At 48.4% G+C, this 27,142-nt stretch overlaps 10 protein-coding genes across 10 annotated transcripts; 3 read left to right on the top strand and 7 right to left on the bottom strand.

Moving 5' to 3' along the window:
* Positions 1 to 1,011: 1,011 nt before the first annotated feature.
* Positions 1,012 to 1,481, bottom strand: LTR64_003763 (uncharacterized protein; the record flags this gene model as incomplete). The annotated part of the gene is made up of 2 exons (XM_064898114.1): positions 1,012 to 1,247; positions 1,298 to 1,481. 2 exons carry the CDS (start codon positions 1,479 to 1,481, stop codon positions 1,012 to 1,014), a joined length of 420 nt encoding a protein of 139 aa, XP_064757064.1.
* Positions 1,482 to 2,071: 590 nt separating this feature from the next.
* Positions 2,072 to 2,622, top strand: LTR64_003762 (uncharacterized protein; the record flags this gene model as incomplete). The annotated part of the gene is made up of 2 exons (XM_064898113.1): positions 2,072 to 2,303; positions 2,366 to 2,622. The coding sequence occupies 2 exons, from the start codon at positions 2,072 to 2,074 to the stop codon at positions 2,620 to 2,622; spliced, it is 489 nt and encodes a 162-aa protein (XP_064757063.1).
* A 666-nt stretch (positions 2,623 to 3,288) lies between these two features.
* Positions 3,289 to 4,550, bottom strand: LTR64_003761 (uncharacterized protein; the record flags this gene model as incomplete). The annotated part of the gene is made up of 2 exons (XM_064898112.1): positions 3,289 to 4,090; positions 4,153 to 4,550. 2 exons carry the CDS (start codon positions 4,548 to 4,550, stop codon positions 3,289 to 3,291), a joined length of 1,200 nt encoding a protein of 399 aa, XP_064757062.1.
* A 3,597-nt stretch (positions 4,551 to 8,147) lies between these two features.
* Positions 8,148 to 9,800, bottom strand: ESA1 (Histone acetyltransferase; the record flags this gene model as incomplete). Its single annotated transcript, XM_064898111.1, has 1 exon — positions 8,148 to 9,800. One exon carries the CDS (start codon positions 9,798 to 9,800, stop codon positions 8,148 to 8,150), a length of 1,653 nt encoding a protein of 550 aa, XP_064757061.1.
* Positions 9,801 to 10,255: 455 nt separating this feature from the next.
* LTR64_003759 (uncharacterized protein) lies at positions 10,256 to 11,062 on the bottom strand (the record flags this gene model as incomplete). Its single annotated transcript, XM_064898110.1, has 2 exons — positions 10,256 to 10,651; positions 10,718 to 11,062. 2 exons carry the CDS (start codon positions 11,060 to 11,062, stop codon positions 10,256 to 10,258), a joined length of 741 nt encoding a protein of 246 aa, XP_064757060.1.
* Positions 11,063 to 13,153: 2,091 nt separating this feature from the next.
* LTR64_003758 (uncharacterized protein) lies at positions 13,154 to 13,816 on the top strand (the record flags this gene model as incomplete). Its single annotated transcript, XM_064898109.1, has 1 exon — positions 13,154 to 13,816. The coding sequence occupies one exon, from the start codon at positions 13,154 to 13,156 to the stop codon at positions 13,814 to 13,816; it is 663 nt and encodes a 220-aa protein (XP_064757059.1).
* Positions 13,817 to 15,543: 1,727 nt separating this feature from the next.
* Positions 15,544 to 17,192, bottom strand: LTR64_003757 (uncharacterized protein; the record flags this gene model as incomplete). Its single annotated transcript, XM_064898108.1, has 3 exons — positions 15,544 to 16,836; positions 16,891 to 16,943; positions 17,000 to 17,192. 3 exons carry the CDS (start codon positions 17,190 to 17,192, stop codon positions 15,544 to 15,546), a joined length of 1,539 nt encoding a protein of 512 aa, XP_064757058.1.
* Positions 17,193 to 17,761: 569 nt separating this feature from the next.
* LTR64_003756 (uncharacterized protein) lies at positions 17,762 to 21,861 on the bottom strand (the record flags this gene model as incomplete). The annotated part of the gene is made up of 2 exons (XM_064898107.1): positions 17,762 to 17,823; positions 17,871 to 21,861. The coding sequence occupies 2 exons, from the start codon at positions 21,859 to 21,861 to the stop codon at positions 17,762 to 17,764; spliced, it is 4,053 nt and encodes a 1,350-aa protein (XP_064757057.1).
* A 940-nt stretch (positions 21,862 to 22,801) lies between these two features.
* Positions 22,802 to 23,385, top strand: cyn1 (Cyanate hydratase; the record flags this gene model as incomplete). The annotated part of the gene is made up of 3 exons (XM_064898106.1): positions 22,802 to 22,825; positions 22,879 to 23,292; positions 23,338 to 23,385. The coding sequence occupies 3 exons, from the start codon at positions 22,802 to 22,804 to the stop codon at positions 23,383 to 23,385; spliced, it is 486 nt and encodes a 161-aa protein (XP_064757056.1).
* A 1,186-nt stretch (positions 23,386 to 24,571) lies between these two features.
* LTR64_003754 (uncharacterized protein) lies at positions 24,572 to 26,383 on the bottom strand (the record flags this gene model as incomplete). The annotated part of the gene is made up of 2 exons (XM_064898105.1): positions 24,572 to 25,113; positions 25,180 to 26,383. The coding sequence occupies 2 exons, from the start codon at positions 26,381 to 26,383 to the stop codon at positions 24,572 to 24,574; spliced, it is 1,746 nt and encodes a 581-aa protein (XP_064757055.1).
* Between the last annotated feature and the right edge of the window lie 759 nt (positions 26,384 to 27,142).

Below are 27,142 nucleotides of genomic sequence, written 5' to 3'. Positions count from 1 at the left end.
TGTATATATGGTCCATGATTGTATTGCTCTTCTGCCCTTGTGCTCTTGTTAAGATCAGAAGAGCAGAAGATCAGGCTAGGTATAAGTAAGGCTCTCGCTTAACCTTCCCTTATGCACAACCCGTTTCAGGCCAGTCCTGTTCTGATTCAGTCCCTGGCTGATTCTGGTTTGAGCCACTTGTGACGTGGGCCTAGTCGTGTGTCCTAGTGTATGTCTAGGTGTGCGCCTAGCCGTACGCCTAGTCGTATGCCTGGCCGTAGACCTGGTCGTATAATAAGTCGTGATATACGCTACCTATAACTTGTTAATTAGATATAATGCTAAATACGTTACTAATCTTATTAATATTCTAGGTATACTATCTCTTAATGTGTTTACGTTATATAATAAGAGAGAGATAATTATACTAGGTCTAGATAGCGCTCTCTATAAGGTCTTATGATTATTATATATTAAGGGTAACTCTACGCTTAGTATAAACCTAAGGATTATGATACTTAAAGTTTACGATCTAACTCTCGCTAACGACTACTAGGCTATTATTAGTCTATAAGATTAACGAGGCTATAGAATATAGTTAAGTATATATAGGTGCCTAAGTATAGACTTTAAGGTTAATAAACTATCTAATAAGTATTATCTCTTATATAGAGGATAAGATTTACTTATAGGTATAACCTTACTAGCGAGTTAGCTTATTATTAAGCCTTTAGCGTACTAAGGCTTCCGCGATATTGTACGCGCGCGTAGCTACTCGAATCGACGTAAATTTACCTTAACGGTAAGCTATAACAGTAGTATTAACAGTAGGCTTAGATTTACGCGTTATATTGGCTAAATGGTGGTGTGGTAAAGTGATAAAGAGAGAGGATAAAAAGTGGTGGAGTACGTCGTTACCCTAGTACGTCGTTACGGTATTGCGAACTTACGATGCATCAGTGTTTAGGCTGATGTTACTCAGACGCGCCTAAGCGGCATGAACCGAGGCACATTTGTAATCAGGACCTCGTATCAGTCCTGAAGGATATGAAGATTTTGCATGACTCTGCGCACGTCCACCAGACTTTTACCACTGTCAACCCACACCGCTCCAACGATAGCTTCCATACTCGATGCCAAGGTCGTCTTCGGAATAGAACGTCCATGACAGGGATTGTGAACAATGATGTCCGCTACACCTTGTTCGCGTCCATGCAAAGAGAGCACCTCATTGGTCCCGATCTCTGTGAAGCTCTTCTGTCCGTCGGCTGTGGGCCATTAGTGATTTCGTCCGTCAAGTTCTCGCCAAGACACGAACCTGGACTCTTGCCACTCGGATACCAGTCATCTATGGTGACCAAGCGGATAAGGGCGTCACCGACAAGAGCCAAACGTTTGTTGCCATCCGATCCCATACCAGCCGCTGTTATAGCCTCGTGCATCAGGTCAATGTCGTGAAAGTGATATCCAGTGATTTGTTCGACGGTAGCATCACTGACCATATTTGGCTCTGCCTTCTTGGACTTGTTTCCCATCCTTTACACTAGGTCATCGGTTGTGCTGATAAGGTTGTGCATGATTTCTGTAAACCGAAACATCTTTATACATATTTCCTCCTCGCTCGATACACCCGCTGGCGAACATGGTTTTCCAGGTGAACGTATCTCGACCTTCAGGGAGATTCAAACTGTGATCCTGTACTCGGTGTAATTCAAGGAGGATAGAGATTAGCTTGCATTCAAGATTGACGACTTCGTGAGTTTATCTTGATTTAGATAAGATGTTTATCTCAGATAAGCGATAATGATATTGCGAGGTCTCGCGACCCCGCAATCTCAGATTGTGCTGCAGATAAAGGGTGTTCGTACTGGAAATTCCAAACTTCTTCGCGAACCAATCACAACGGAGATAGTAGACGCGATTGGATCAAGATAGTATGTGATAGCACGAGATAGCAACAGGTAGAGAGCCACCAAGTAGTCTTAGGACCGTCCAACTTCTTGGGGTGGCATTGTGCAGCTTTGTTAGGCATTAAATAGGTACATTTACCCGTCATGAACCTCTAACACACAGTGCTTCAGCTTGGTTACTCATGGCTAACAACAATTTTTTGCCACCATCGTTTCACGATCTCCAAGAGACCATTTCCTATCAATTCAGCAATTCGCGCTACCTGTTGGAGGCACTTCGAACTGCCGGAGCAGGTTACCATGGGGCGAACTCACCTAGCGCGATTGATGGCAACAAGCGCCTAGCGCACCTAGGCGAAGCTATCTTGAAGATGCTTCTGCTTGAGGACTGGTACATGGCTGGCGCAAATCGAGGTTAGTATCCTTCTATTTTTCTATCTCATACATGAACAACGTGGTTGCTGACCATGTTTTAGAGACGGCCAGCGTGCAGATTGCAAGAATTGCATCCCCATCGTACCTCTGCCACGTAGCGGACGCGATGCAGTTACAGCCGTGCATCTTGACCAATCCAAGCCAATGGAATCAACCACTTTCGCCCAACATGGTGAGCAAAGCGGTGCAGGCACTGGTCGGCGCTATTTGGCTCGATTCGGGACGAAACCTTGACGAACTCCGGCGGGTCCTGCAAGAAGTGCATTTTTGGGATGCCGACCAGGTTGCAACTGAGTAGTCAGAAGCGTTAGGACGGAATTGAATTTTTGTTCGTTGTCACAGGATGGAAGCCGATTTCAACCCTTTTACTGTGCCTAAGTGGTGGTCCAGCCCGTTCGTGAGTATGTATATTTGTTGTTTTCTGCTCTATGTTTTGCCCAGGAAAAGTGCTTGATCACAGACGCTGAGCCTGTTATGAGGTAGCTTGATTGGCGTCTCTACTGGATCCACAGGAGTGGAGATGTACTCTCTGGTAGGTTTCACTCCTTAGACTGGACTATGGCGGTGACAGCAGGTTATCCAATCGAGGATGAGTCATGCGTAGACAAGAATGTGGGTTCTCACAGCTGCCTCGCGGTCGTGGCACTGGTATCGCAGCAAAATTACAAGAGGAGCCAGGTTGGGGTGCCCAGGATTCCGCCTCAAACAAGAGCATGGTATGGTGCGTCTACGAGCAGGGCTGCATCAGCAACTTTGGTGGATTTCGCTCTGTACTCTACCAGCCTCGCCACGATAGAAGTTCGAAAGCTCCGCCCTGACGATGAACATGATTCCGTTGAGCGCCGTGTAGCCAAATAAAATGCTTAGGGAGACTAGAGGCATTGAGCAGTACATCGTCCATGCGTATAGAGTGGTATGGGATGAAACTGACTTGGATGCCCTGTGAGAAGAGGTCAATGTGGAGCTACAAATACGGCTTCTTTGGCTGAATCGTATGTCCAAAGCCATGTTTCTTCTCAAATGTGGTATCAACGTGCTCTGAGGACGGTTTCCCGGCAACGTCCATGCGCAGGTCACAAGTGATCTTCTGTAGACTGTCATCGTTCATCTGGCCCATGATATTGACAGCCCGCGCCCCAATGGTAAGCCCATTAGCTCTAATCAAGTCTCCTATGGTGGATACAATCGTCTGAAAAGAATCTTCTGCCGTATCAATGTTTTCGAAAACATTTACTCGTTGCTGCTGTGCTTTACCGACAATATCCAGACATTGACGGGCGCGATCTAACTGCTGCATAATTTCGCTTCCGTCTGGTCCATCTGGTGGCCTTCTCGATCCCTGAAGATCCTGTAAGTGCTGTGCTGCGGCATTGATGCTGTGCGTGCACATTTGCAAAGCATCGGCAGTGAGCCGCGGAGCGAGGTTGTCGACCCCTCCGGTCATATAGGTCGCTGTGGTGCTGCTTGTCGCATTCATGGTGCTCTTTGGTACTGAACACCTCGCGATCTCGATGTGATCAAGAAGCTGATGACACACGATCAAACATTGTTCCAAGCTAGCTTTCTGCTCCAATGTTTGCTTCGTCGTGACAGAGCCGCCATTCTTTTGACAGCTTGAGTCTTCAGGGGAGGTCTGAGATTTTTCGCTTTGAAGGACATCAAGCCTTTGGCTAAGCTCTGCAATCTGGTCTTCAAGATCGGAGGTAGTGTCCTGCGTCATCTCTGAGTACTTCTCCAAAAGCTGTTTGGTGACTTTCACTGTTCGACTATCACACGCGGTATTAGCGTCCCGAATCTGTCAAGAGGCAGAGCTCCTGCGATGACTTACAGGTTGGCGTCTGCCAACGCTATTGTCAAGGTGGCTTTGTAACTACCGATGAGCTTTCTGAAATTGTCGATATCACCCCCTTTCAGTTGGAGCTTGGCCCAAGCTCTGACACCTTCGAGACGATTGTCCGATTTTCCTACATTGTCTAGCACTTCTTCCTCAAAATCTTTGCATGCCTGACCACAATGTTCTAGAATGAGCCTTAACACTTCGAAGTTTTCTGTGGTCTCCTCAATGTTTTTCGCCAGTGCTTGCAAGACTATATTGAGGTCTCCAACCTCAGTCTTGAGATGCCGGACATCCTGTTTGCGACTTTTGAGGCTGTCAATAGTCTTGTACAAGGAAGCGCTGGACGTCACGCAGAGTGCCACCAGCGACACGATAGTCACAGGATCCATCAGTTCGGTTCTTCGGAGCGTTCGAGGTGGGAATTCAGACGGGGAAATCAGGTTAATCAATTGAATGAAAAACCTGAGCGCTGAAGAGGATTCCAAGGCGGATTGAGGTAGGCTTCAATCTTTTAAAGAAGTGCACAAGCACGAGAAGGAGTAAATATTCTGCCAGGCGCGCGCCTGCTGGCGCAAATGAAAGTGTAACAGATCCATGAGTATCAGCTTCGGACGTGCAGTGGGACTTTGTATCGACAGCAATGCGATAGGGACGGCGTCTTTTCTCCCATCTGATCCAGGCTGTCAAGCTCTCAGTGGAGACGGATGTTCCAGTGTATGCTCCTGCGTGCTCCTCTGATAATACGGCCTGCAACTTGGCAGCCTAGGGCTAGAGTTCAAGTTTGCAGCCAACGAACGTGCGACCAATGTAAACGTTTGAGTGGTATTTAAGCGCTGACATGCATCCCCAGCTGCCCAAGGTAATTAGCTTCTTAGGTCTGTTGTCCATAATTAGCCTCTAATTTACCCGACTCAGGTTGCAAATGACAACACCAGCTTGTTTGGGTTGCTTCAAGGGAACTTATCCCCCAACGCACGATCACGCAGCAAAGCACACGAAAGCCACATCAAACCCGCCTCGAATCTGCGAGGATGTGTGCCTTGCTGAAGCATCCAATAATCCTTAGCTATGCTATCTGCTTCTCCATGAAGACGATGTGGAAGTAGGCAGCACTTCCACCAAGCCCAATGCGTTTTCCCATCCGCATTTCACATTTGCCTCATTTCTAAACGCACTCGCGCATCAAACAATATGGCGCTGGACAGCAGCAACGCTATCGTCATCGATCCGGCGCCGCACCAACATCATGCTGGTGTTGACGACTTTTTGTTTTTTCTTTTCTTTTCTCTTTTTCTCTCTTTTTTGAAAAAATGACCTGTGTAATGCTTTGCTCGTTACTCACGAAAAGTGCTCGATCACCGAGGCTGGGATTGTTATGAGGTGTATTGAACCCAAAGCAGTTTTGCTCAACGGATTCCAGCTTCTACCCAGGCTAGCGAGACCGCTGCCCGAGGATATTCAAGAGCTCGAACTCTGTTCTCCTGTGCTCGTCTCTCTTTCTGTCGTTACAGGACACTAAGAAATCATAGCGACCAGATGCGGCTATGTATCTACTGATGGATAAAGTGGTAGAAATTCTCTAGCCTTAGGTGATGGCTTCGTTGACTAAGGTTAGTAGATAAGGGACGGGGAGCTTCTGCATCCCTAGGTAGGCAAGGGTTCATTCGTGCCCGCTTGAGTTTATTGCCATATCTTTGCTGTACAATTGTCCTGATTGTCGTTGCCAAAAGGTCTTAGCTCCTGCTCGAGTCGAAGATGTCACATTCTGTCGTAATAGCAAAAGCCACTCGTCCATCTGTTTGGGTGCCTCACTGGCTGTGAGACGAGACTTTAGTGCATGCGAAGCATTCTCTTGATAAATGCCGCGACAGTACTGTCACTCACGTACTCAGTCAAAGTGCCATACCAGGATTTGCAGTCGAGAAAGACTTGAGTCTAGACTTGACTCTTTTCCCGATACCATGGAGCAATTTTGACAAGACCATCCCAGGACTGAAAACGTGGATTGCTGATGTGTATTTGCTTTGCTAGATTGCAACTCGGGAGCAACTTGTAGAGGCGCACCACAAAATGTCCCTATTCCTCCCTTTTGACCAGAAAGATCAAAGTCTGGCAATTTCTTGAGGTTCGCTTCTCATTGCGTGAGAAAAGTATTCCCGGGCTTGATGTCTCCATGCAGGACTTCTTGGGAGTACAAGTGTGCAAACCCTCTCGCTGCTTGCTTATTGAGATTATGCTTTCCAGCTCAACGACATAGCTTGGATTTTGCTAGGCTTTTCGAGGCGATTTCCACAATGAGGATAAGGTCAGAATTTCTAAATACTTCAATGTAGCTGGTAATACTTAGCTATAATAATTAGTCCTGTAGCAAATGTTTTGAAAGCTTCTACTTATAAAATGGAGATTGGAGAGTATCGCAACTTCACTTAGTACACTTCATATGATAGCTTTCATAATCCTTACAGAGGAGTCGTTTCTAGTATAGGTCTTGGCCATAGAAAGTTAAGAGATGCAACTCAGCACTTGTGTTGCAATCCACGAGAGATGCAAGGCGATAATCAACAAAACAATTGGTATCCATGTTGGCTCCTTAGGCTGCATCGCAATTCTAGCATCACTACTTCTCGATTGCAGGACTGTGGTTCTGAAGTGTCTTCCGAGGCCCATGCTTGTCTAAGTCACTGCTGGGGTGACATCCAGCTTGCCACTTTGAAGACTGAGAATATGGACTCGATAAACACCAACATACGACTTAGTGATCTATCGAAAAATTTCCAGAATGCTATTGATGCTGCTTCGAGCCTTGTTTGCTAGAGGCTATGGACTGACTCGAGAATGTAAGGTCATAAATCGAAGCATCATCGTGCACTGTCGTTGTCTTTGACTGCAAATAAATTTTCCACTGATCTCGGTTAATCTCGATTGCTCGTTCGAGCAAGTCGTTGGACTCATAAATATCTAAACGGCCGCTATTGACCTCACTAATATTACAGATCCTGTGCGAGCCGGCAATGCCACGTTGAGAGGACAAGTTACACAAGCGCTCCAATTGCCAAATGAGCGGGATCTGCTGCTACTACCACGGATAGGGGAAGATTTAGGCCGACACGGGTCTCTATATCGCGACGATGCTCAATTCTACCCAGATGAACGTTGCAGCACCCCTAAGCTCGTGAACTGGTTTAGTCTTCCCCGTAGTTGCGGTACAGGGGTACAGGAGTACAGTGCGTAGTATCAGGGTTAATAACTTCACAGGCGAGCGGAAACCTAAATTCTCGTGGAGAGCCAAGAATTTCCGCCCTAAGAGAGCCAGCAGACTACCATTGTACTAATATAGAGCTCAAGATGTAGGATACGATAGATAGGCCTTTTCGTGGGCCTAGTCGTCATGCAAGAGATGTTGTATCTGGTTTTGGACTCAACGTGCCTATGAGGTCATGTTCGTCCTGCTTCATCAATCATGGAATGTTTTGCCTTTATCAACCATATCACCACATATGGTGTACTGGCTAATGGCCCATGAACCTTCGCAGTGCTGTTGGTGCCAATGATCACTCAACACAGCGATCGAGACGTGGAGAATATATAGTGTTACGGCAATACCGCTCTTTCTAAAGCACTAGGGCGAGCAAGAGTGACGCGTGCCTCGTCCGGCTCCAGGCCTGGCTGACACACTCTATCCGACAGGGTACTCCAAATCGTTGTGCCACCGACTGTCGATGCGCTCAGTGGACTCTCCCGTCTCTGCGTACATTATCGTCCGTTGCCTCCGTTGGGGTTATACCCGCCGAAGCATGTTTGACTCGCCTCAATGCATAGACAGTCTGTGCTTTTTCACGCTTCGTCCTGAGTCGTGTGTTAACTATTTTCCTCGACTCGGTTGCCTCAAAAGCGCCGGCGCTAACTCGAATCAACTCCCGTTAGTCCCTAGTTACATAGCTTGAGTAGTATCACTATTTCGTTAATTCCAACACGAATAGGATCTGTTACCAGTTCCACGTCCTCATGCTGTTTGTAAACACCGGTATCTTCCAATTCAACTTGCTCGGGTCGATCCGCCGCACACCTCTCTTCTTCTCCTTCTCCAGTTTCTTCTCCTGCCATTCAAGCAATTCGTCTCTAACAACAATGATCCACTGCCCTTTGTGGTATCTTAACAATCTCAGAACCTCCAGCTGCTCGTGAACATCTTTCTCAGTCATTGCCGTCAGGTTTGCAATCTCTGAGATCGACGAGGTATATTGTCCACCTGGAGTATTCAGACCCAAGCTCAAGTGCGGATGCAGGTCAGATGATGTGGGGGTATGTGAGGCACTTCCTGGTGGCGGAAGCCGAGAGGGGTCGGAGAGCAGCTCGATGAGGACTTCTTTCCAGTATTGTCTGTAGCCAAGAAGTCCAAGATCAGATAATGGTTTCTCTGGCGATCCAAGTTTTCCTTCGCGCTTGCTGAGCTCGTACGAAAATGCGATGAGAAGTCTTCCTAGACCTTGTCGCTGGTATTGAGGTAACGTCAAGATACAGGCGACATTGTAGCCTTCGGCACTTTCTTTCTCTTTACTGAAGTATCCAATCAGATGACAACCATGTTCGTCTCTTGTGACCATGCAGTAGAACAAGAATGGATCAACATCGTAGTAAAGAGTTTTGTGATCAAGAAACAACTTGCTGAGCAAACACAAGTTCCGGCACCACGTCCGTTGCCGTCTTCCATCAACCTCAAAGAAAGAAACGTAGTCGTCCCTGTATATTTCGTTTCCAGGCGGATGCTGTAGTTGGCACTTCGTCCTATGTCTTTCGAAGGCTTTCTTCGACGAGAAATATGATAAGCAGAATTCGTCAATGTACACAAGATCGGCGTCGGCGAATTCTTGAGGGTAAGGCGAAAAATACCACGGCTCGATGATGTGCTTGCCCATTTGTATCTTCTCCAGATTCCGGACGAGATGTACTTGAGCATTATTCTGCACCATAGAGCCACCTGTTCGTAATTTCTCGATTTCTTCTTCTGGTTCCAGGATATGCGACACTTTCTCCTCGGTCTTGGTCACGTCTACCATCTCGACGTCGGCCGTGCTGCTGTCCTCATGGCTGAGAGTGGGCAATGGCGTGCCTGCGCCAGCAAGTGTTGGCTCAGGCGTACCGGCAGCACCATCTTCGAGATTCTCCTTACCACCAGCCTTTGAAGGCTGTGGCCTTTTACGATCGTTTCCAGCCTTGGCAGCTAGATAAGCACTGTCAGGCGTCGCTGTGCCAGGCCGTGAATCTGATCGTGCCCGACTTGCGACGGCTTGCTTGGTCAAGACGTTCTTTGTCGTCGCACTCTGTCCTTGTTTTGTAATGGTAGTGGTGGTCTTTTTCTTTTCGGGCTTCTCAGGCGCTGGCCACTCCACTTCATGGCTCAGATCGATGCGATCAGCGTTTACCCATTCGTCAAGTCGCTTGTTGAACTCGACGTAGTGTACATAGAAGGTTAGACCACCATTGCGTTGTTTTACGGACAGGATTTCTGCTTTTCGTGGTTCACCATTCTTCTCCACCATCGCCTTCACCCCGATCGTGAGTTGATTGAGCGTCGCGAAACCTTTTTCGAGCGGCGCCGGCGTGGTTTCGCCATCGTGAGTCGCATCATGGCCTACCATTCTCGTCGCATATGTTGAGACAGTCGTTGGATCGATGAAGTTGATAGGAATCGATGATAAGAAGAAGATTATGGTGGTTTGGAAAATGAGTAATGTACGGGTGGTCTGAGGCTGCTTCGGGGGCGGAACAGGTGACAAGTGTGCCTGAGACGCCTAAATTTCGGCACTGTGGCCCTATGCTTGACCAAGCAGAACTTTTTCATACTGGCACACTAAAAGAAATACTGGTATAGTCAATTGATCAATTTTCTTTTACTGTCCATGGCTATCTTGCGACAATTCTTTGTACAGTATCTAGTTTCTGTTTGTGCAAGTAAACTGTCAATTGTAAGCTAATGTAGCTATCCTTTATTCACGAGCCAGCACGAACCTGACTCGTTCTTCCAATAGAGTGCTGGTGCTTCCTTCCCAAGTATTCACGTATTCATTGGAACTCCGCCGACTGCCTTGTAACGTCAACAGCGAATGCTCATGATCCGAGTCTGGTTGACCTCTTCGAGCTTCGATGCCTGTCGGTTTGCCCTGTATCGAGTCCATGCATCATTGAATTTGTCCCATGATTTCTCATCGATGATCTCTTTTGCCTTGAACCACTGAATTTCAGCACCGTCCAGATAGGCCTTGATAGGTGCAATCTCACACTCTGCAGAGAGAGGATTGTAGACGTGTTCGCTGAGAAGCACCTGCAGAAGTGACTCGGAACTTTCGACATGACTGAGAAACAGCCAAGATTCAATTCTCCTCTTCCACTCTCGACCCTTCTTGGCATGCGCCGTATCGATGCGTCTGTATGGGAAAGCTTCAGCACTTTGATAGGCAGGCGTCCACTCGAGACGTAGTTGTCCATGCTCCTGTGACCAAGTGAAGTGTACAACACGATTTGGCGTTGAGCGCCAATTTTTCAGGTATCGACGGACCTCAGGATCGATCTTAAGGTGGAATGGTTTTCGAAAGTACAGTAGACGGGTGAGCATTTCTATGCGCTCGATGTCCATATCTCGGAGCCTGTCCTGAAAGATGTCTTTGTGTACATCCTCATGGTCCTCACCGCCGTCGCATGTGAGACCATGCTCGGAATCTCTCTTGTCCTTGACTTTGTAGTTGTCTTCAATGAGATTTTCCCAGTCCTGGTCCGCATCCTCTTCAGAATCGTCGAAATCGTCTTCAGAATCTTCCTCGTCAAACAGCTCCTTTGTCGTGCCATCTGCCGTGTCGTCCGTTGTGCTTGAGATACTCGTGGTCAAGTCATTGCCTGCTTTCATGCGATGCTCTAGCCAAGAGTCAAGTCGAGGTTTGCTTCCAAAGACACAATCGGTCCTGGGTATGGTGCGCATCGGCACAAACACAAAAGACCATATGATATCACGGATCTCTTGTGGCAGACTCAGAAAGTGGAGCCTGGAGCCTTCAACAACGCTGGTCGTGGAGGGGTCGTCGCGAGTCTGACTTCTGTTGATTCGTCGGGCAATGAGCCGCCCCTGAGCGTCAATGGTTGTGTTGAGAGGAGGATTGAACCGAATTACTTGTAAGGCAGGATAGACCTGTGGACTAAGGACATGACTAGAGACTTGACCTCGTCCAGCGATTCCTGGCACAGTTCCTACACTAGGCTTCGTCTGCATATCTGTCATCCTCGAGTACTTTCACGATATCTCGACACAAAGCTTTTCAGTACTACCAGGGTAGGTTGTTGTGGTGCCAAGGATGAACTCTGGGTTACCTCTGAAGAAGGTGACTTTCAATGTAAGAAGATTGGAAAAGAATCTTTCTGTGTGTCGACCAAAGGGTTGAAAAGATACATTGCGACAATTATATATGTTATACGGGACAGTTTCTCGTGACTGTGTTTCCCGTAAACGCACGTGGTCAAACGCTAGAGCGCCCTCAACAAGTGATACTGCTGTATCGTTAGTAACACGTTATACTACTGGTAGTATCTCCTGGGCAGGGAAAGCATGCGTGGCTGGCTGAAGCTTGTACCCATCAGAGGAGCTGACAATGATACCGCACGATTGCTAGAGACGCAAATTTTATACAGCGCCTAGTGTTGGCAGTGCGGTGGTCATACAGTCCAACGTAATCAAGAATGATGACGAGAGATGGTGAAGTGACGGGTTCATGGTGAAATCTGGTGTCGTGGTTGTCAAGGCTGAGCCATTTCTGTTTGCTGCCAAAACCTCATCTCGGATACAGCACGCAGAATCCACATTGGATTAAATTCGTAGTCAAAGACTTTGCTCGAGAGACAAAGCGTTGGAGGATGTCGGTGCATGCCTTGTGCTGCAGATGTAGGAAAAGGAGAAACTTCAAGTTACCAGTGTCTTTGCTGCTTGAGCTTTGCCTCTTCCGCAACAGCCTCGGCATGATCCTCGAGTTCCCGTTCCAGCAAACTGAATACTTGGACAAACTTTCTACAATGTTTATTCATCGGACTAGACGAGAATGGGAAGAACAATAGGACTTGATCTCAAGTCAAAGCGAGAACGAAGACGTAGCGACTACGTCTTTCACCAAGACTACAGGACAAGATGGTAAGATTCTGATAAGCACGACTGAACCATACCAACGACAATCCAGGGCGGATAATGACATGTTTCACCACCTCAACAATCCAATCTATGGAGTACTGATAGACTCGATAATCAATTCTTACTTAATCGATAAATGTGGTTACAGCACGTCAAAATCAGATCGAATAGGACTGGTCGCGAACAGTTACTGTGACTATTTCGGATCAGCGCAATACCCGGGTGTATTGGATGTGGGACTGAGGGTGGTGAAATTGGGAAAGAGTAGTGTAGTCTACGAAGTCGGTGTCTTTCAGCAAGGGGAGGAGAAAGTCAAGGCTGTAGGTGGTTTCACTCAGATATGGGTCAAGCGGGAGGACAACAAGGTTGATTCTGAAGGAGTGCCACGACATATAAGGGAGGAGATGGCCAAGCTGGTCAACAGTGAAGATAGCGACGTTGTGAAGCCCAGCAAGCTTTGAGTGTTGAATAATATGCTGCAACCATATACGGCAGTGGTGGATTTAGAGTGAAGATGTGCCTGGAAGAGCTGAAGATGATTGCTGCCTTGACACCTGATCGGAAGCTTGGTCGCATGTGCCCGTCGTGCTTGCCAAAATGTGCTTTGCATCATAGATATTGAGGCCCATACCATCAGCATGATGTAGAGCAAGCTGGTGTCCTTGCATAGCTCTACCTCCTTTACTGTTACCGATCTGTTGCTTGCTTCTCGACGTAGAGCTATTTGTTGTCCATTGGCTGAAATTTGGACTGCATTCCGAGCATTTCGAGCAGGTCTTCAAGCAGATCAATAGTGAAGATTTCAAGCGCTACTCCCTCTACAATATGGCGACTCCCAACCAGCCTGCCAAAGGTCAGATGGCAGCTCCTAATGCCCCTGGTCCATCTACAGAGCCTACGTTCGACCAGAAAGTCTACATGACCCAGTCCTTTCAGTCATTCCTCCACAATGCCTCCATAACCATGCTCGTGGCTGCGCCTATTCTTATTTCGATCCCACCACGCAAGCTCGATCTGTACACTTTCGCATTGTCGGGTGCCTTCGTAGCTTCTGCGAATCGTATTTGCAAGGAGCGAACAGGCGCAGGACTATTGCACCAACTTCCAGGCGCAAAGCTTCCTAGTTACGCACAGCAGTACCCGAGTCAATCGAATGCAGCACCACATCCCAAACGATTACTTGACGACACTGCGGAGCAGGACAACGTACGTCAATCATTCGACAAGCATAGCCTGACCACAGGTGCGAGGCCTCCTCCTCCTAGCATCAAGGCAGCAGCCAAGGACGACTGGAAACGCAAACGCCTAGCGGAAGAACAAGAGAAGCTGGATCAGGGTGAAGGATACGGTGGCATGATTGTCGACCAAATCTGGGATGTCTGGAATCAAGCTGAAAAACAGGCTGAGAATGTGAAGGAGATCGATCAGGCAGTCATTGAAGGAAAAGGAAAGATTGTACGAGCCAAAGAGCAGGAACAACAGAGATGAAGCGATCCTGCCCACCAAAACTAGTAATGAGGGAAAATGAGTACCTGCACAACCAAGAGCAATCCTCGTAAAACCCACGCTTCAGTCACGGCACCCAGGCGAGGCGTGATCGAACAACGAGCAGATCGTCCCATAAACTCCTGGTCGAGAGACAGAATCAAAAGCTAGGCTGAATACCATCGCAATCAAATCGATGATGTGATATGTGCGAAAGAGCTACACTTCCGAACCACGCGAACAAGCCAAGTCTTGACCCCAGGCCGTTACCCAATGACTGAAAAAGAGCTCATTAATACTCCTCCACAAATGTATGGATGGTGCTATGAGTATAGCGCAAGCACCATCGTCACAACGTTTTTGGGCAACAGGATCTCTTCTGCTCATTGAGGTAACATCTGATCAAGCTGTTGTAACTTCGACGGGTTTGGGAAGAGAAGAAGAAGAAGAAAAACTTCCTGACCAGGGAGATAGACACATTCAACTCAAATATCATCGCATCCCGAAGAGGAATGCTGCAAGCTCATCCAGAGATCATAGGGCGTATACTCAAGGATGGGGCCGACAATGTCTCAATCCGTATTAGACGTCAATGTGACACTAGCGACGCATATTTTCAGCACAGATTCCATGACTCAACCCCTGAGAACGTTGGCATTCACTACTTCGTGCCGCAGTCCAGCAGCCTGAACTGGAAGGGTACTACTGTGCTTCCTCATTCACCTTGGGATACTGCAAAACATCATGATCCCACGCAGCACGAGTTTTGCATTCATGCTACGGGGGTCTTCGCAGTCGGTCATGTCCAAACGCTGAGCAATACGAGCATGCCCCGAAGCATGTACTTGTCATCGTCCACAGCTCAGGGTTAGACCGCCTTTGGGGAGCCTTTTGTCTCGTTCGGTTTAATATAAGATATAGCAAATCTGTGTATTTGTATGGCTGGTTGTGAAGCGAGTCACTCAGGAGACGCTTGCGATCACTGCGAGGGAGACATAGTCGTATACGACGTACTCCAATTTGACCATTGTCGTCGGGACGATTCTTGGTGTGTGACCTTGATTTAGCACAAGAGAAGAGGATATTATAGGATATACTCTGAAATATAGATCGTGTATTAGGTAGTAATGATCAGTTGTCAGAAGCTAACTTTCCCAGCTCATTGGTCGTGCTCTCACGTTTGATCTCGTCTGGCTCTCCTCTCCCTCCTGCTGCATTGACATACTAATTGTAAATAGTCAGTGGCCTTGGTAAATCGTCGTCTCTCAGTAGAGCCTATCTTCGTGGCCAGTGGCACTTTGTACCGAGTTGGCGCAAGTTATCGTGAGTTAACAAGAATCGCAGCAGGTTATAACGAGTTGTCGCAAGTTGATGCCAAGTTACGTCCGATCGTGTAGGACATTTCCGCCACAGACCCGTGCTGAACCACTCGTTTTGAACATCAAGACACATGTACTGGTATACGAGAGCGACATAGCTTGAGCGATCTCTCTGCATGGCTGCATGCCTGTACATATATGTTCACTCCCTGGTCTGATGCTGATTACTGACCTAAGCACGACTCCGCTGCTGTCATGGCCTTGGGATAGTAAGAAAGGGCCCATCTTTGAGCCTTTTCCGCTTTCTTTTAAATCCTCGACTCTTCGTCTTCGTGAATTCGAATTGTCGCCTCAGGCAGCCAATCCATCCCACCCTGGCGTTTCCTCCCGATCACATCCTCTCCCTCCCTCTCACCAAAACGACGACTCCCTGCCCCATTCCTCAACAGGCACACTCTCAAACTTCGCATTCCCCGCCCAACTCCAATTCCCATCAACCCTCACCAACCCCGCCGTAATCGCCCTAATCTCCCTATCAAACTCCTCCGTCTTCCTCAATTCACATTTCACGCTCCCACTCTCCGCGTGCGCTACCAGCGCAGTCGTGGTCTTGAACCGTTTCAGACACGACGGGCACTGTACGCTGCTTGGGGCGTGGACGCCAGAGAGTAGGTGTTGTTCGAAGGATTGGATTGTGGGATGGCGCGGAGTGGAGCAGTTGGGGCTCGGACAACTGTAAGAGGCGAGGAAGGGATTCCAGTACTTGTCGAGGGCTTTGCGAGGAATGGGTAGAGAAGGAATGGTTTGGATGTGGGCGTGGGGATAGTTAGGGTCGAGATTTTCGGGCTGGGAGGCTGGTGGGAGTTGGGATGGTCGGGTTCCCCGTGTGGCTGCGGAATCGTTGGAGAGGAGGGATGGGTTCATGAGGTTGATGTTCGAGGTACTGTCGAGGAGATTCGAGGAGGGTTGTCGCGGAGCAGATCGAAGGCCCAGGTTTAAGGCCTTTTCGCCACCCCAGGCATTTTTGAATATTGGATGGTCTTCTTCGTCGACGGATCTGCTACTACTTTTTATCTCTGTACCGAGTAGATTGCTGGAAGTGGTAAATGAGGCTTTGAATGAATAGTCTTCCTCCAAACGTCTTCGGGGAGGTTGACTTGTTTGACTAGACTTCCTCGTGCGGCTCGAGACTTCACTGCCAAGAAGGTCGCTAGAAGTCGAAGTCGTAGTATTTGTAGCACCCCAAGGTCTTTCGCTCCGGATATTCGATCGAGTAGTTGTGGAGCGAGCCGAATTGGCAGACCGTTCTGCAGCCATCAGTGGAGGGTATTTGTCAATAGCTAGTTCGCTCATTTTCTGAGCCAGCGAGCCATGCTGGTCCGCAAAGTGGTCAACATTTCGTGGAGGCTGCTCCTGCCAAGGTACTCGCTCATCCGCAGGCAATGAAGTTCCTCCCATAGTATCTGAATCTGTCGAGGTCGTAGTGGTTTCTGCTGGGAGTACGGTGCTTCCTTGGTACATTTCAAGTTTCAAATCATTATCTTCCGCATCTTTCTTGACCTGCATCTCGGCGCGATGTTTGTGGAAGTCATTCCGCTTGATGACTTTACATCTGTTGGTCTCGATGTGACCGATCAGTCCAGCAGCACTGTCGAACATCTGCTTGCAGCCTTGACATTTCAAGCTCTGCTTCTGCCGATGGGACTAGTAAGCAGGCCTCGTCAGTGAGTGGACACTATCGATGCCTAGAATACTTACGATACCGACATGACGGTCACGTCCACCTTCACTCTTGAATTCGAGACCACAAGCTGGACAGACGACTATTGAGTCAGCAGAGGCTTTGAAAGCGCGAAAACAGGCTAACCATGTCTGGGACTCTGTATCTGATGAATGAAGAACTCGATATCGTCAGCACAATCCTCGTCGCATTTCTTGCAGTAAAAGTCGTGGATGTCGTCGCCCTTTTCTTGCATCTTGGCTTTATGCTTCTTCATAGCCTCCACTGATGCAAATCGCTGGTAGCACCCCTCAAAGGTGCATCTGATGTTGTCAGCCATCATTCAGGTTGAAGTTAGCGTGCAAGGAAATGGGTAGTAGGTGATCGCGACCAAATGCAGAGATGGAATGCATAGAAAGGTTGTTGAAGCTAAAGTGCGGAACGCGTCTTCGTTTGGGAGGGAAAAACAGCTTAACCATGAAGGTCGAATAAACCATTGCAGGACATGATCACACCAGTCGCGAGATTCAAGACTTCGTTCCAACCGGCTACAACAAAGGTTTGCGAATTTAAGCTATCTTTGAAGGCACCGAGAAGCAATTCAGAGGTAGACGAGAAGTTCAAAGTTCAGCTTCTGCCAAGAAGGTTGTAAGAGGCCGGGAGCCAACACCGTTACAAGCACATTAGACAACACCAAGCACGTCGCAACAAACCACCTCAACGAAATGTTGTGATCTCACTCCACATGGATCGCCTCCCAAATGAGTGAAGCTAACATGAGTTACCTTGCAATTTTACACAGGGTCATCGCCGTTCGCCAGCTCAATCGCCATTTCATTAGACATCATTCGTTCTCTGATTCATACTTCTCTAACTTTTGCTGTGTACGCTTGCCCGAACAAATTTAGATCAGGTGTACACTTCAGCAGTCAACTGATTGAAAGATATACCCTCCTTTGCGATATCTTCGTCTGTAAAATGTCAGCTGAGAACGAAAATTAATTATGCCAAAACTTACTTTGCAGGAAGCACAACGGCATCTCCACCAATGTGCCCTTGATAGTGCTGAGAAGCTCTTTCAGCTCTCTCACACCACCAGGAAAATCGCTTCTCACAACATGACCATACTCTACTCTTGGAGCTTGCTTCTTCTTTGGATCTTTCGCACCAGCCTGTGGGTCGGACGGAGCAAAATAGTACTCGTAGAATTCCTTGTACTCATTCCAGCTATTTACCTCGTCATCGGGGACAGCTCGGAAAGCCTTGCGGAAAGCTACTGTGTTCTGTCGTGCTCTTGAGTTCCAAAGACTTTGGAAGGCATCCGACAGTGGATCGGAAACAATATGATCTTCAGGAGAGCCCCAATCATACACGTTGGGTACACCCACAGGCAGGAAGTTGTCGTCTGGTCGCTGCATGTCTTGCGGGCGAAGAAGACCCAAATGCTTGCGGAACAATTGTCGTCGCAATGAAGTGGCAAATCGACTTGCTTGCCAAGGTCTTCCAGCCATCGTTGTCTGGATGGGTGCAGGATCATTGATGATGAGTGCTATCTCGGAGTCATGTGTGCCTAGCATACTTCGGTCGTTGAGGTTGGCAGATCCACATACCACAGTCTGATCATCCACAATCATGACTTTTGAGTGGATGTAAAGTTCTTCCGAAACAAAAGCGTCGAGTTCAGCCTCTGGCGGACCTGACCATGGAACGTTGCGAACGTCCTGACCACCCAACATGTAACAGGTCGCAACCGAGTCCCAGTCATCAGCTTGTACAGTTGGTGCAGCTTGAGCGTATTGCTGATATTGATAAGAGCCCTGTGGCATCTGTTGTGAGCCGTATCCTCCTTGCTGTGGTTGTTGTGGCGGTGGCGGGAATTGGTATTGTCCTTGTTGAGCATAAGACTGTTGCTGTCCTACCTGCCTACCATATGGCGTACCAGGTTCTCCATACTCGGGGCCTCTGGTAGAGCCATATTGCCCCTGAGACGCACCATAAGAATGCGGCATGCCATAGGATTGTGGAGGTGCTGAATAACCTTGTTGTGCTCCCTGCTGAGGAACGAATCCTGATTGTCCAGGTTGTCCTGGCATAGCATTTGGTGCCGCGATTTCGCCGTAGCCGCCATAACCACTACCCAGCTGACTTTCATACTGTTTTCGGGCGTCGTCGTAACTGATACCGGCTTGCTGCTGAGCTTGCTGCATGGCTGGAGTAACATTGATCCGATCATAATTGCGCAAATTGTAGAACCGAATGTAATCCATAGGATTGACTCCAGCTTTAGCCACCTCCTCCATAATACTGTGACCTCCACGGCAGATACTGCTGTACTGGAACTCCATAATCGCACGAGTTCCCAAGGACGCATCATCTTGGAGGTCACCAGCGAAAGCGGGAACAGAAGGTATGTTGACGATGATCTTGAAAGGTGTTCGCTCCCTAGCTGCTCGGACAATTCGCTCAACTAGTGCTTTGCCTATCATGTTTTTGACTGGTTTCTGTTTGTCGCCAGTCGCAGTGATGAAGAACTGGTTCTCAATGTAGATAAAATGTTTCGAATTCTGAATCAGATCGATGTAAGCGTTCTGGATAGAGTGTTCTGTGTTTGTACCATTGCTCCATTTGGTGCAAGATCGGACTAATTGACAAGACATACCACCACCAGCACTGTGTGGTCTACCAAGCCGACCACTACTATGATGAGCTAGCTTGTCATCTAGTCGATCTTCAAGTTTGTCCGTATAGCGACCAACATCAAAGCCCAACTTCTTGGCTTCATCTTTGTAGCGGTCGAAACGACTTGGACTGATACCAGGTTTGCGACCGTATCCACGATCTCTGCCCTCATCGTACCCGTAGGACTCATCCCCAAAACCACGTTCACCTCTGCTAGCTGAACCATATCCCTGCTCATCATCAAAGCCTCTCGAAGATGACTGGTCATCGTACCTTCGATACTGGGATGAGCCTAACTCAGCTGGTCCTGAGGAGCCGGGTTGACCTTGCTGCTCATAGGCATGAGGTGCAGCGTACGGAGCATGTTGTTGACTGGTAGCTTGTGCTTCTGGTAGTCCAGATGAAGTGTTAGGTCGAGAACCGTACCCTGGAGGCGCCGAGACGAACGCAGAAGCAGGAGGCTGAGGTACATGACCGTAGTTTGTTCGTGTTTGATACTGCTCCTGGTGGGAGCCATATTGCGTCGGCGGGATGTTCGCAGATTGGTAGCTCGATTGCTGATTGTAGCCGGTATCATACTGACCTTGTGATTGACTTGTTGGTGGACCAGGAGGCGGTGGTGGAAACGATTGCGAGGTACTACTGTACTGACCGCTAGCCTGGTTATAGGGATAGCTACTGGACTGTTGACTGTAAATCGGTTGTGTTGAGGATGGTGGTTGACCTGGCGGTGGAGGTGGATAAGTCTGCTGGCCTTGAGTTGGCCGGCCATATGTAGGTTGTTGGGGCTTTGAGGCTTGAGGAAGGGAGCCTTGCCACGGTGGCTGGGTGTACCCTCCTCCTTGTGGTAGACTCTCGATTGGTGGCGCTCCAGCTTGAGGAGGTCCAGTTGCCATTCCCGGGCCTTCGTCTTTGTGATGATGAGGGTAGTCGGGCAATCTCTGGTAACGCTTATCCGATCGAACGTTGTACTTCTCGTCATAGATGAAGTTCCAACGGTCGACGAAGTGGTGAATAAGATCGCCCACACAAGGACCTCGAAGAGATATCGATATATCTGACCAGCCCATTCTGCTACTCTTGGTTCGATCAAGTTTGTTCTGGAACGGATGGTTGACCTCAGAAAAATCGGAGACCCGAGCATTGTTGAAATCTTGGCCTGGAAAGACGATCTTGTTGAGGTCGGACGGATGAGCATCTGCGATAGGATGTGTATTGGTATCCCAACGACCGTAACAGAGGTCTAGACCACCCATAAAGGCAACACTGCCATCTACGAGGCAGAGCTTTTCGTGATGAGCCCAGTATAAGATCACGCCATCAGTAAGACCGTAGAGTCCTTTCAATGAATCAGCACCCATCTTGGACAACCCGGCAAAGTCAAGTTTGAGTCCTTGCAGTCCAGAGATCAAGGACGAATGAGTAGTTTGAGCATCTGGGAGATGATCCGGGTGTCGAAAGACTCCAATATTTGGTGAGAGATTCTCCAGAGCATGTTTGGTGTGCGACGAGCTCAAGGTAAGTGCCTGCGTGACCTCCTTGTAGACGATGATGTTCACCTTAACACCACGATTTGCGGCTCTTTGCAGAACTTTGTCGATACGCCATTCTTCATTGCGGGCAGGAGGTCTTCGTAGATACAATTCTGGTGACAGCCACCAGTCCAGGATCCAGATGGTTTGGCGAGCGTTCTCGAGAGCTTGACTGACAGCCCACATATAGCTGCATCCATCTACATACCACTTGACATCGTTTTCTGGCTTTGGCCCAGCGAAAGTGCTGTCGTAACGATTTTTGGTCGGCCTTGACGGCACCTGAGCTTGAAGGTTGGTCTGCAGACCGCTCTGATCACCATAATGTGCTTGACCTTGAGGTGGACGTTGGCTGTGAGATCCACCGACTATCTTTCCTATGTCTTGTCCAATGGAAGTGACTGAGCCCAATAGACCACCGAGTATTTTGTCGGTAACAGCTGGCTTTTGTTGAGGTTTTTGTGGTGGTGGGCCTCCGGGATAGGCAGATTGACTGTATTGCTGAGCTTGAGACTGAGGATTGTAAGGACCACCAGCATAACCTGAGCCGGCTCCATACTGCTGCGAACCTACAGTGCTCGAACTCGGATTGCTGCCGTAGCCGAAATCTTGAGGTGGTCTTTGGCCTTGCTGGTGTTGATCGTATTTTGATTTGAATTTCTTGAATGTATCACCTATAATGCCCCGGTCTGGATTTCCATGAGCGCCAGGCTGATCGTTATAAGCGCGACTGTCGGAGTAGTCTCTACCATAGGCGAGATCCTGATCGTCGTCGCGACGACGATATCGATCCGACATATTGGTTGTAGCACTTTGTCAAGGTAGCTGCGACTGGTCAGAATATTGGCAACAATTGTCATGTGATTTACGGCACAAATCAGCAATATCTTATGTTAGTACTTGACCATCAACGTTGAAGCAGTGACAGGTTAGGGTCTCGACGTTTTTATTCGCAGCGGGTGACACCTCAAGGAGACATCTACGAGCTTTCCAGCAACTTAATGGGCAACTGATACGAGTTACATTCAGTGCATGAATAGAGCAACCGTCTACGAGGAAATAGCAGAGATGCCCTGCAGACCTCAGTTGGAAAGTGTTGCGATGCACAGCTGTCAGAGCAGGAGCGCTCAACTTGTTTCTTGCCTGTTTCACGACCCCACAACGCGTCAATACTTCTCCTCCATGTGCTCCCAGAATTACAGTCACTGAATCGTTGTGCTACGACAGTGTGTCTTTTTGACGATACAGAACATTTCACAACCACGTTCTTCCCTCTGATTTCCAGGAGAGGCAGATCCGGCTTTGTTGCTTAGTGCAGTAATAACCTCTCTTCACTCCTGCCAAGTTCAGTATTGTTTCGGAGAGGCGCGTTCCTCTTCCTTTCCCACTGTTATCTACACCCCGCAGACGGCGATCGTACACACGTCAGAAGCATGATTTAACAGTTTAAGAGGTCGAGGTTGCTCTATGGTTGCTCCAAACCTCTATCTCCGTGCAGGCGAAGCCTTCTTGATAGGAGAGCATTCGATTACTCATATCCAGTACTGAGGACTCCTCTCCGCTATGCAATCGCCCCGCCGTGTGTCGTATGGTCGCTTTAAAGGCCCTGGTTGACCTGACGTTTGCTCTGTCTCGAATGTTTTGCTTCGAACATTCCCTGTGCGGTCTTCAGTTCTGTCTGTCCAGCTTACTATTACAGAACCACACGCGACAGCATCATCTGCCATCAACAAGCACAATGGGCTCTCTAGCAACTCTCGATGTGAGTATAGCCTCCTTCACCATTCACACTACCATCGTGCTAACAGGACGCAGGCATCCGCAGCCGTAGGCCTACCCGCATCTGCAAAGACCCTTTTCGACGCGAAGCACAAGAAGAAAGTATCCTTTGAGGATATTTCAAAAGCTATTGGACGAGACGAGGTAGCCACAGCTGCGTTGTTCTATGGTTCAGCCAAGGCATCTGAAGACGATATCAGACATCTGGCTGAGTTCCTCGAAATTGACCAAAGCACACTCGATGCACAGATGGGTGGCTTCCCAGATCGAGGCCGAGGAATCGAAATGCCACCGAGAGAACCCTTGGTCTACAGGCTCTATGAGATCGTACAAAACTATGGTTATGCATACAAGGCCGTGCTGAACGAGAAGTTTGGTGATGGCATCATGAGCGCTATTGCTTTCTCTTCACACGTTGAGAAGGAGGTTGACAAGGACGGGGTTACCTGGGTGAGTAAACCGGTCTATTCAGACACAAGACGCTAACAATTGTAGGTCAACATTAGCCTGCGAGGCAAGTGGTTGCCATTTACTCGCTTTTAGACAAAGACCTGTGTAGAGACCGGTTGGGATCGAATGGACCATTCCAAACGCCAACAAATCGACCACGATCAAGTTCTTTTTGGGAGCATGCACACAGCGACCCGACTACTTTCCCAGTTCCTTACTGAAATGTCTTCAATCCGGCTATTTTCGTGTCCAAATCCCCTGCGCATTGTTCTCCAGACTACAATATCAAGCACAACAATACTAAGCCAAGTCACGTGTTTTCACTCCCTACCATCTTCTACACCCTGCTGACTCGATCACAACACGAAAACGACCAGCGCTAGCCTTTGTATCTCTGCCGGCAGATACAAAATAGCAATCAGACAGCAACAAGGTGACTGAAAACGTCCGTTGTTCTATGATGTATATGACTTGATGTGATCTAATTCCAGACTGCTTGAGTTCGTTGACTTTTCCTGTTTCTAACCTGTACTAATTCTCTTAACCACCGAAACACCAAGTCAACAGCACAAATTAGTCTTTGAACTTTCCTGTCCCTCTACCTCAGTACGAGCTCAACTACAAACTCTCGAAACAAAAGAAACAAACACCAATAACCAAAACCAAAATGCAAGCTGCACCATGGCCCGTAGGCGTCGAAGCCCTCCCGTGCGTCGTCATGAAGTCAGCCGCCCCATGGCCAGTCGGTGTTGAAGCCCTGCCATGTGTGGTCATGGCGAGGATCTAGGCTTAGCCATAGAGATATAGGCAGAAGAAAGAAGGAGAGAGAGATGTGTGAGTTGTGTGGTTACGGTGGAAGTGAAGCAAGATGATGGTGGCTAATACTGCGACAGAATGAGGGAGTTGTTGGTTATAGGGAGAGAAGGATTAGGTTGAGGAGGCGGAGAAGGAAGTGGTGTATAGATAGAGGAAAGAAAAGGGTCCGTGATTTTACTGGTCTCGGTGTGATGGAGATAAACATGGATGCAAGTTTTGGTTGGGCAGATGGCGATTATTAGTATCTAGTGATCTGCAGAGAGAATCATATCATACTCTTTCGATTAGAATCCCGTCATATGTACTTTTCTTCCGGGTAAGTACTGATCTTTTTGACATTCTCAGCGCGACTGATTGTACCCACTAAAAAGTCTATTGCCTTCAACGGTCTTCTATAGTACGACTGCTGCGCGGAATCCTTCTGGGTGCCTTCATCAACACATGGCCACCTTTTCGACCTTCGCTACTTTTTCTGTGCCCACTCTTTGTAGAACTCCAGACATCCTGCATTCGCGACGCTGGCACTCGTCTTGACATTCGTCCCACTCAGAATCTGCTTGACTGCACCTTCGACTTTTTTGCCGTTCATAGTGTATGGGATCTCAGGTGTTTCCTCGATGACTTTTGGGACGTGTCTCGCACTCAGTTCCTTCCTCACTATATCTTGAATCTCTTTCACAAGTTGTTGGGAAAATTCATGCTTAGGCGCCATTTTCAGGAAGAGCACGACGACTTCGTCTGAATCTTGAGGACGTCTTCGACCAATGCAGAGCGCGTCTTCGACAGAAGCGGAGAAGTGCTTGAGGAGAATGTTGTAGATTTCAGAGGAGCCGAATCTGACACCCATGGGGTTGAGAACACCGTCGCTACGACCCAGCATCCAGATCCCGCCAGTTTTTGGGTTGACACGGATAAAGTCGCCATGGTGCCAGATTGGCTGGTTGGTCTTTGAGTCAGTGAAGGTTTCAAAATAGGAAGATCGATAGCGTTTTTCGCCTTCTTCTCCTGGAGGCCAGAACATGCAAGGTTGGCAAGGGAAAGGTACATCGCATACCAGTTCACCTGGCTCACCAGAGGATGTAATATCTTTGCCGGAGGCATCGAAGCATTTCACTGACATGCCTAGGCCACGACATTGAATTTCTCCAGCGTGAACGGGAAGATTTGGGCATGGTGCGCCGAATAAAGAGATAATGTCTGTACCACCCGTAATGCTGCCAAGGAGAATATCGGCCTTGAGGGATTTGTAGACGTATTGGAAGGTAGAGGGTGCAAGAGGAGAGCCAGTGCTGAAGATGGATCTGAGAGAAGATAGGTGTGCGGATTTCGGTTCTGCTTTTGCGGGATTTAGAGCTGCTTGTTCGAGGACGGATAGGTATTTCGCAGACGTGCCGAAGTGGTTGATACCGAGCTCGTCGATTAGCAGAGGCATGGAAATTTCCTTATGAGGCTGGAATGGACTGCCATCGTAGAGGACGATGGTGGCACCACTGGCTAGGCCACTAACTAACCAGTGCCACATCATCCATGTGCAGGTTGTGAAGTAGAATATTGTATCACCGGGATGTACATCACAGTGTATGGCATGTTCTTTCTTGTGTTGCAGAAGAGTGCCTAAGGCAGAATGGACGATAGGTTTGGGAGTGCCTGTCGTGCCAGAGCTATAAAGGATATAGACAGGGTGGTCAGGAGGTAAAGGGAGAAACGTTAACGGTCGAGAGAGATCCGCGTTCTCGAGGAAAGTCGATTCAGTCTGGACGAGGGCCTTGGTTGGGATGGCGTTTAAATCGAAAGGATGACCAGGAATAGTCTCGAAAACGACAATTGTTTTGACGGAGGGGAGCTCGGATGCGACGTGAGAGAGCTTCGCATGCGTTTCGTGAGTCTTCTGGTTGTATTTGACTGCGTTGTCTGTGAATAGTAGTACTGGCTCAACCTGCTTCAGTCTGTCAAGAACTGCATGTACACCAGTATCTGGCGACACTCCCGTCCAAAGTGCACCAAGAGAGGTAGCTGCCAACATGGCGACCACAGTATTTGCGTGATTTGCCAGATAGCCTGCTACCCTATCGTCTTTCTTGACACCAGCCGCGACCAATCCTGCAGCGCAAATCCGCACTCGTTCTCGAAGGTCTTTCCATGTCACATCCCGCCTTGTGGTCTCTGTAGCTTCACGAATAGCGAGCGAAAGAGGGTCTGGCTGACTAGCTGGGAAGAGTAGATTCTCTGCGAAGTTCAGTTCACATCCTGCAAAGAAAGCCGGTCTGGGAAACATGGATGCGCCAGGATCCAGAACCTAGGTAGTGTAAGTTTGCATGTTATTTCTCCTCAACATTGGATGTTACCTTGTCATAAGGTCTGCTAGCTATGATACCAGTGTAGTGCCATATCTCTTCCCAAAATTGCGCTGGGCTGTCCACACTCCATTGCCAAAGGTCCTGATAGCTATCACCAGTTACATTGTGCTTCTGCTTTACATGTTGTTGAAAAGCATAATATTGTGTGCGAGTAGGATCGGAGTGCTTCCATAAATGCGGAACATCGTTCAGCGCACTTGGGTCGTCAGCCATCGTCAGCACAACAGATCTACTGGAATTGGTACATAAGCCAGAAAAGCGTGGACGTGGTTAACTAAATGCGGGGAGGTAGGAGATTTATGGGAATGTGGTTGGGACGAGATCAAGTGAAGCTCGACCTCTGTGGAGGCCATTTCTGCTTCCTGACACCAGAGTGTACTTGCTCACATGAAAGTGTTTACTGTTGTGAACAGCCTTCACCGCGGTTCTGCCCGAATTTCGCGACATGTTGACACTTAACACTCGGTGGCTGCTGCCAGCAGTTGACGACACTAGCGCATTGTGAATGGAAGACCATCCTATTGAGTTGTGTTGGCTGCATGCAAGTATCGGCCAGATTCTGACAGACGGAAACGTATACGAGCGAGCTTGGCGTATGTTGCCTGAGCATGCTAGGCAACAACCCGAGCTGGCAGCGCAATCTCGGTCCGGATGGAAAATCGTTCCGTCAGGGGTTG

This window comes from Lithohypha guttulata, assembly GCF_036872675.1.
Source record: "Lithohypha guttulata strain CCFEE 5908 chromosome Unknown scaffold_2, whole genome shotgun sequence".
NCBI lineage: Eukaryota > Fungi > Ascomycota > Eurotiomycetes > Chaetothyriales > Trichomeriaceae > Lithohypha > Lithohypha guttulata.
The sequence above is the reverse complement of the archived record's forward strand: the minus strand, read 5'-3'. Positions and strand labels throughout refer to the sequence as shown.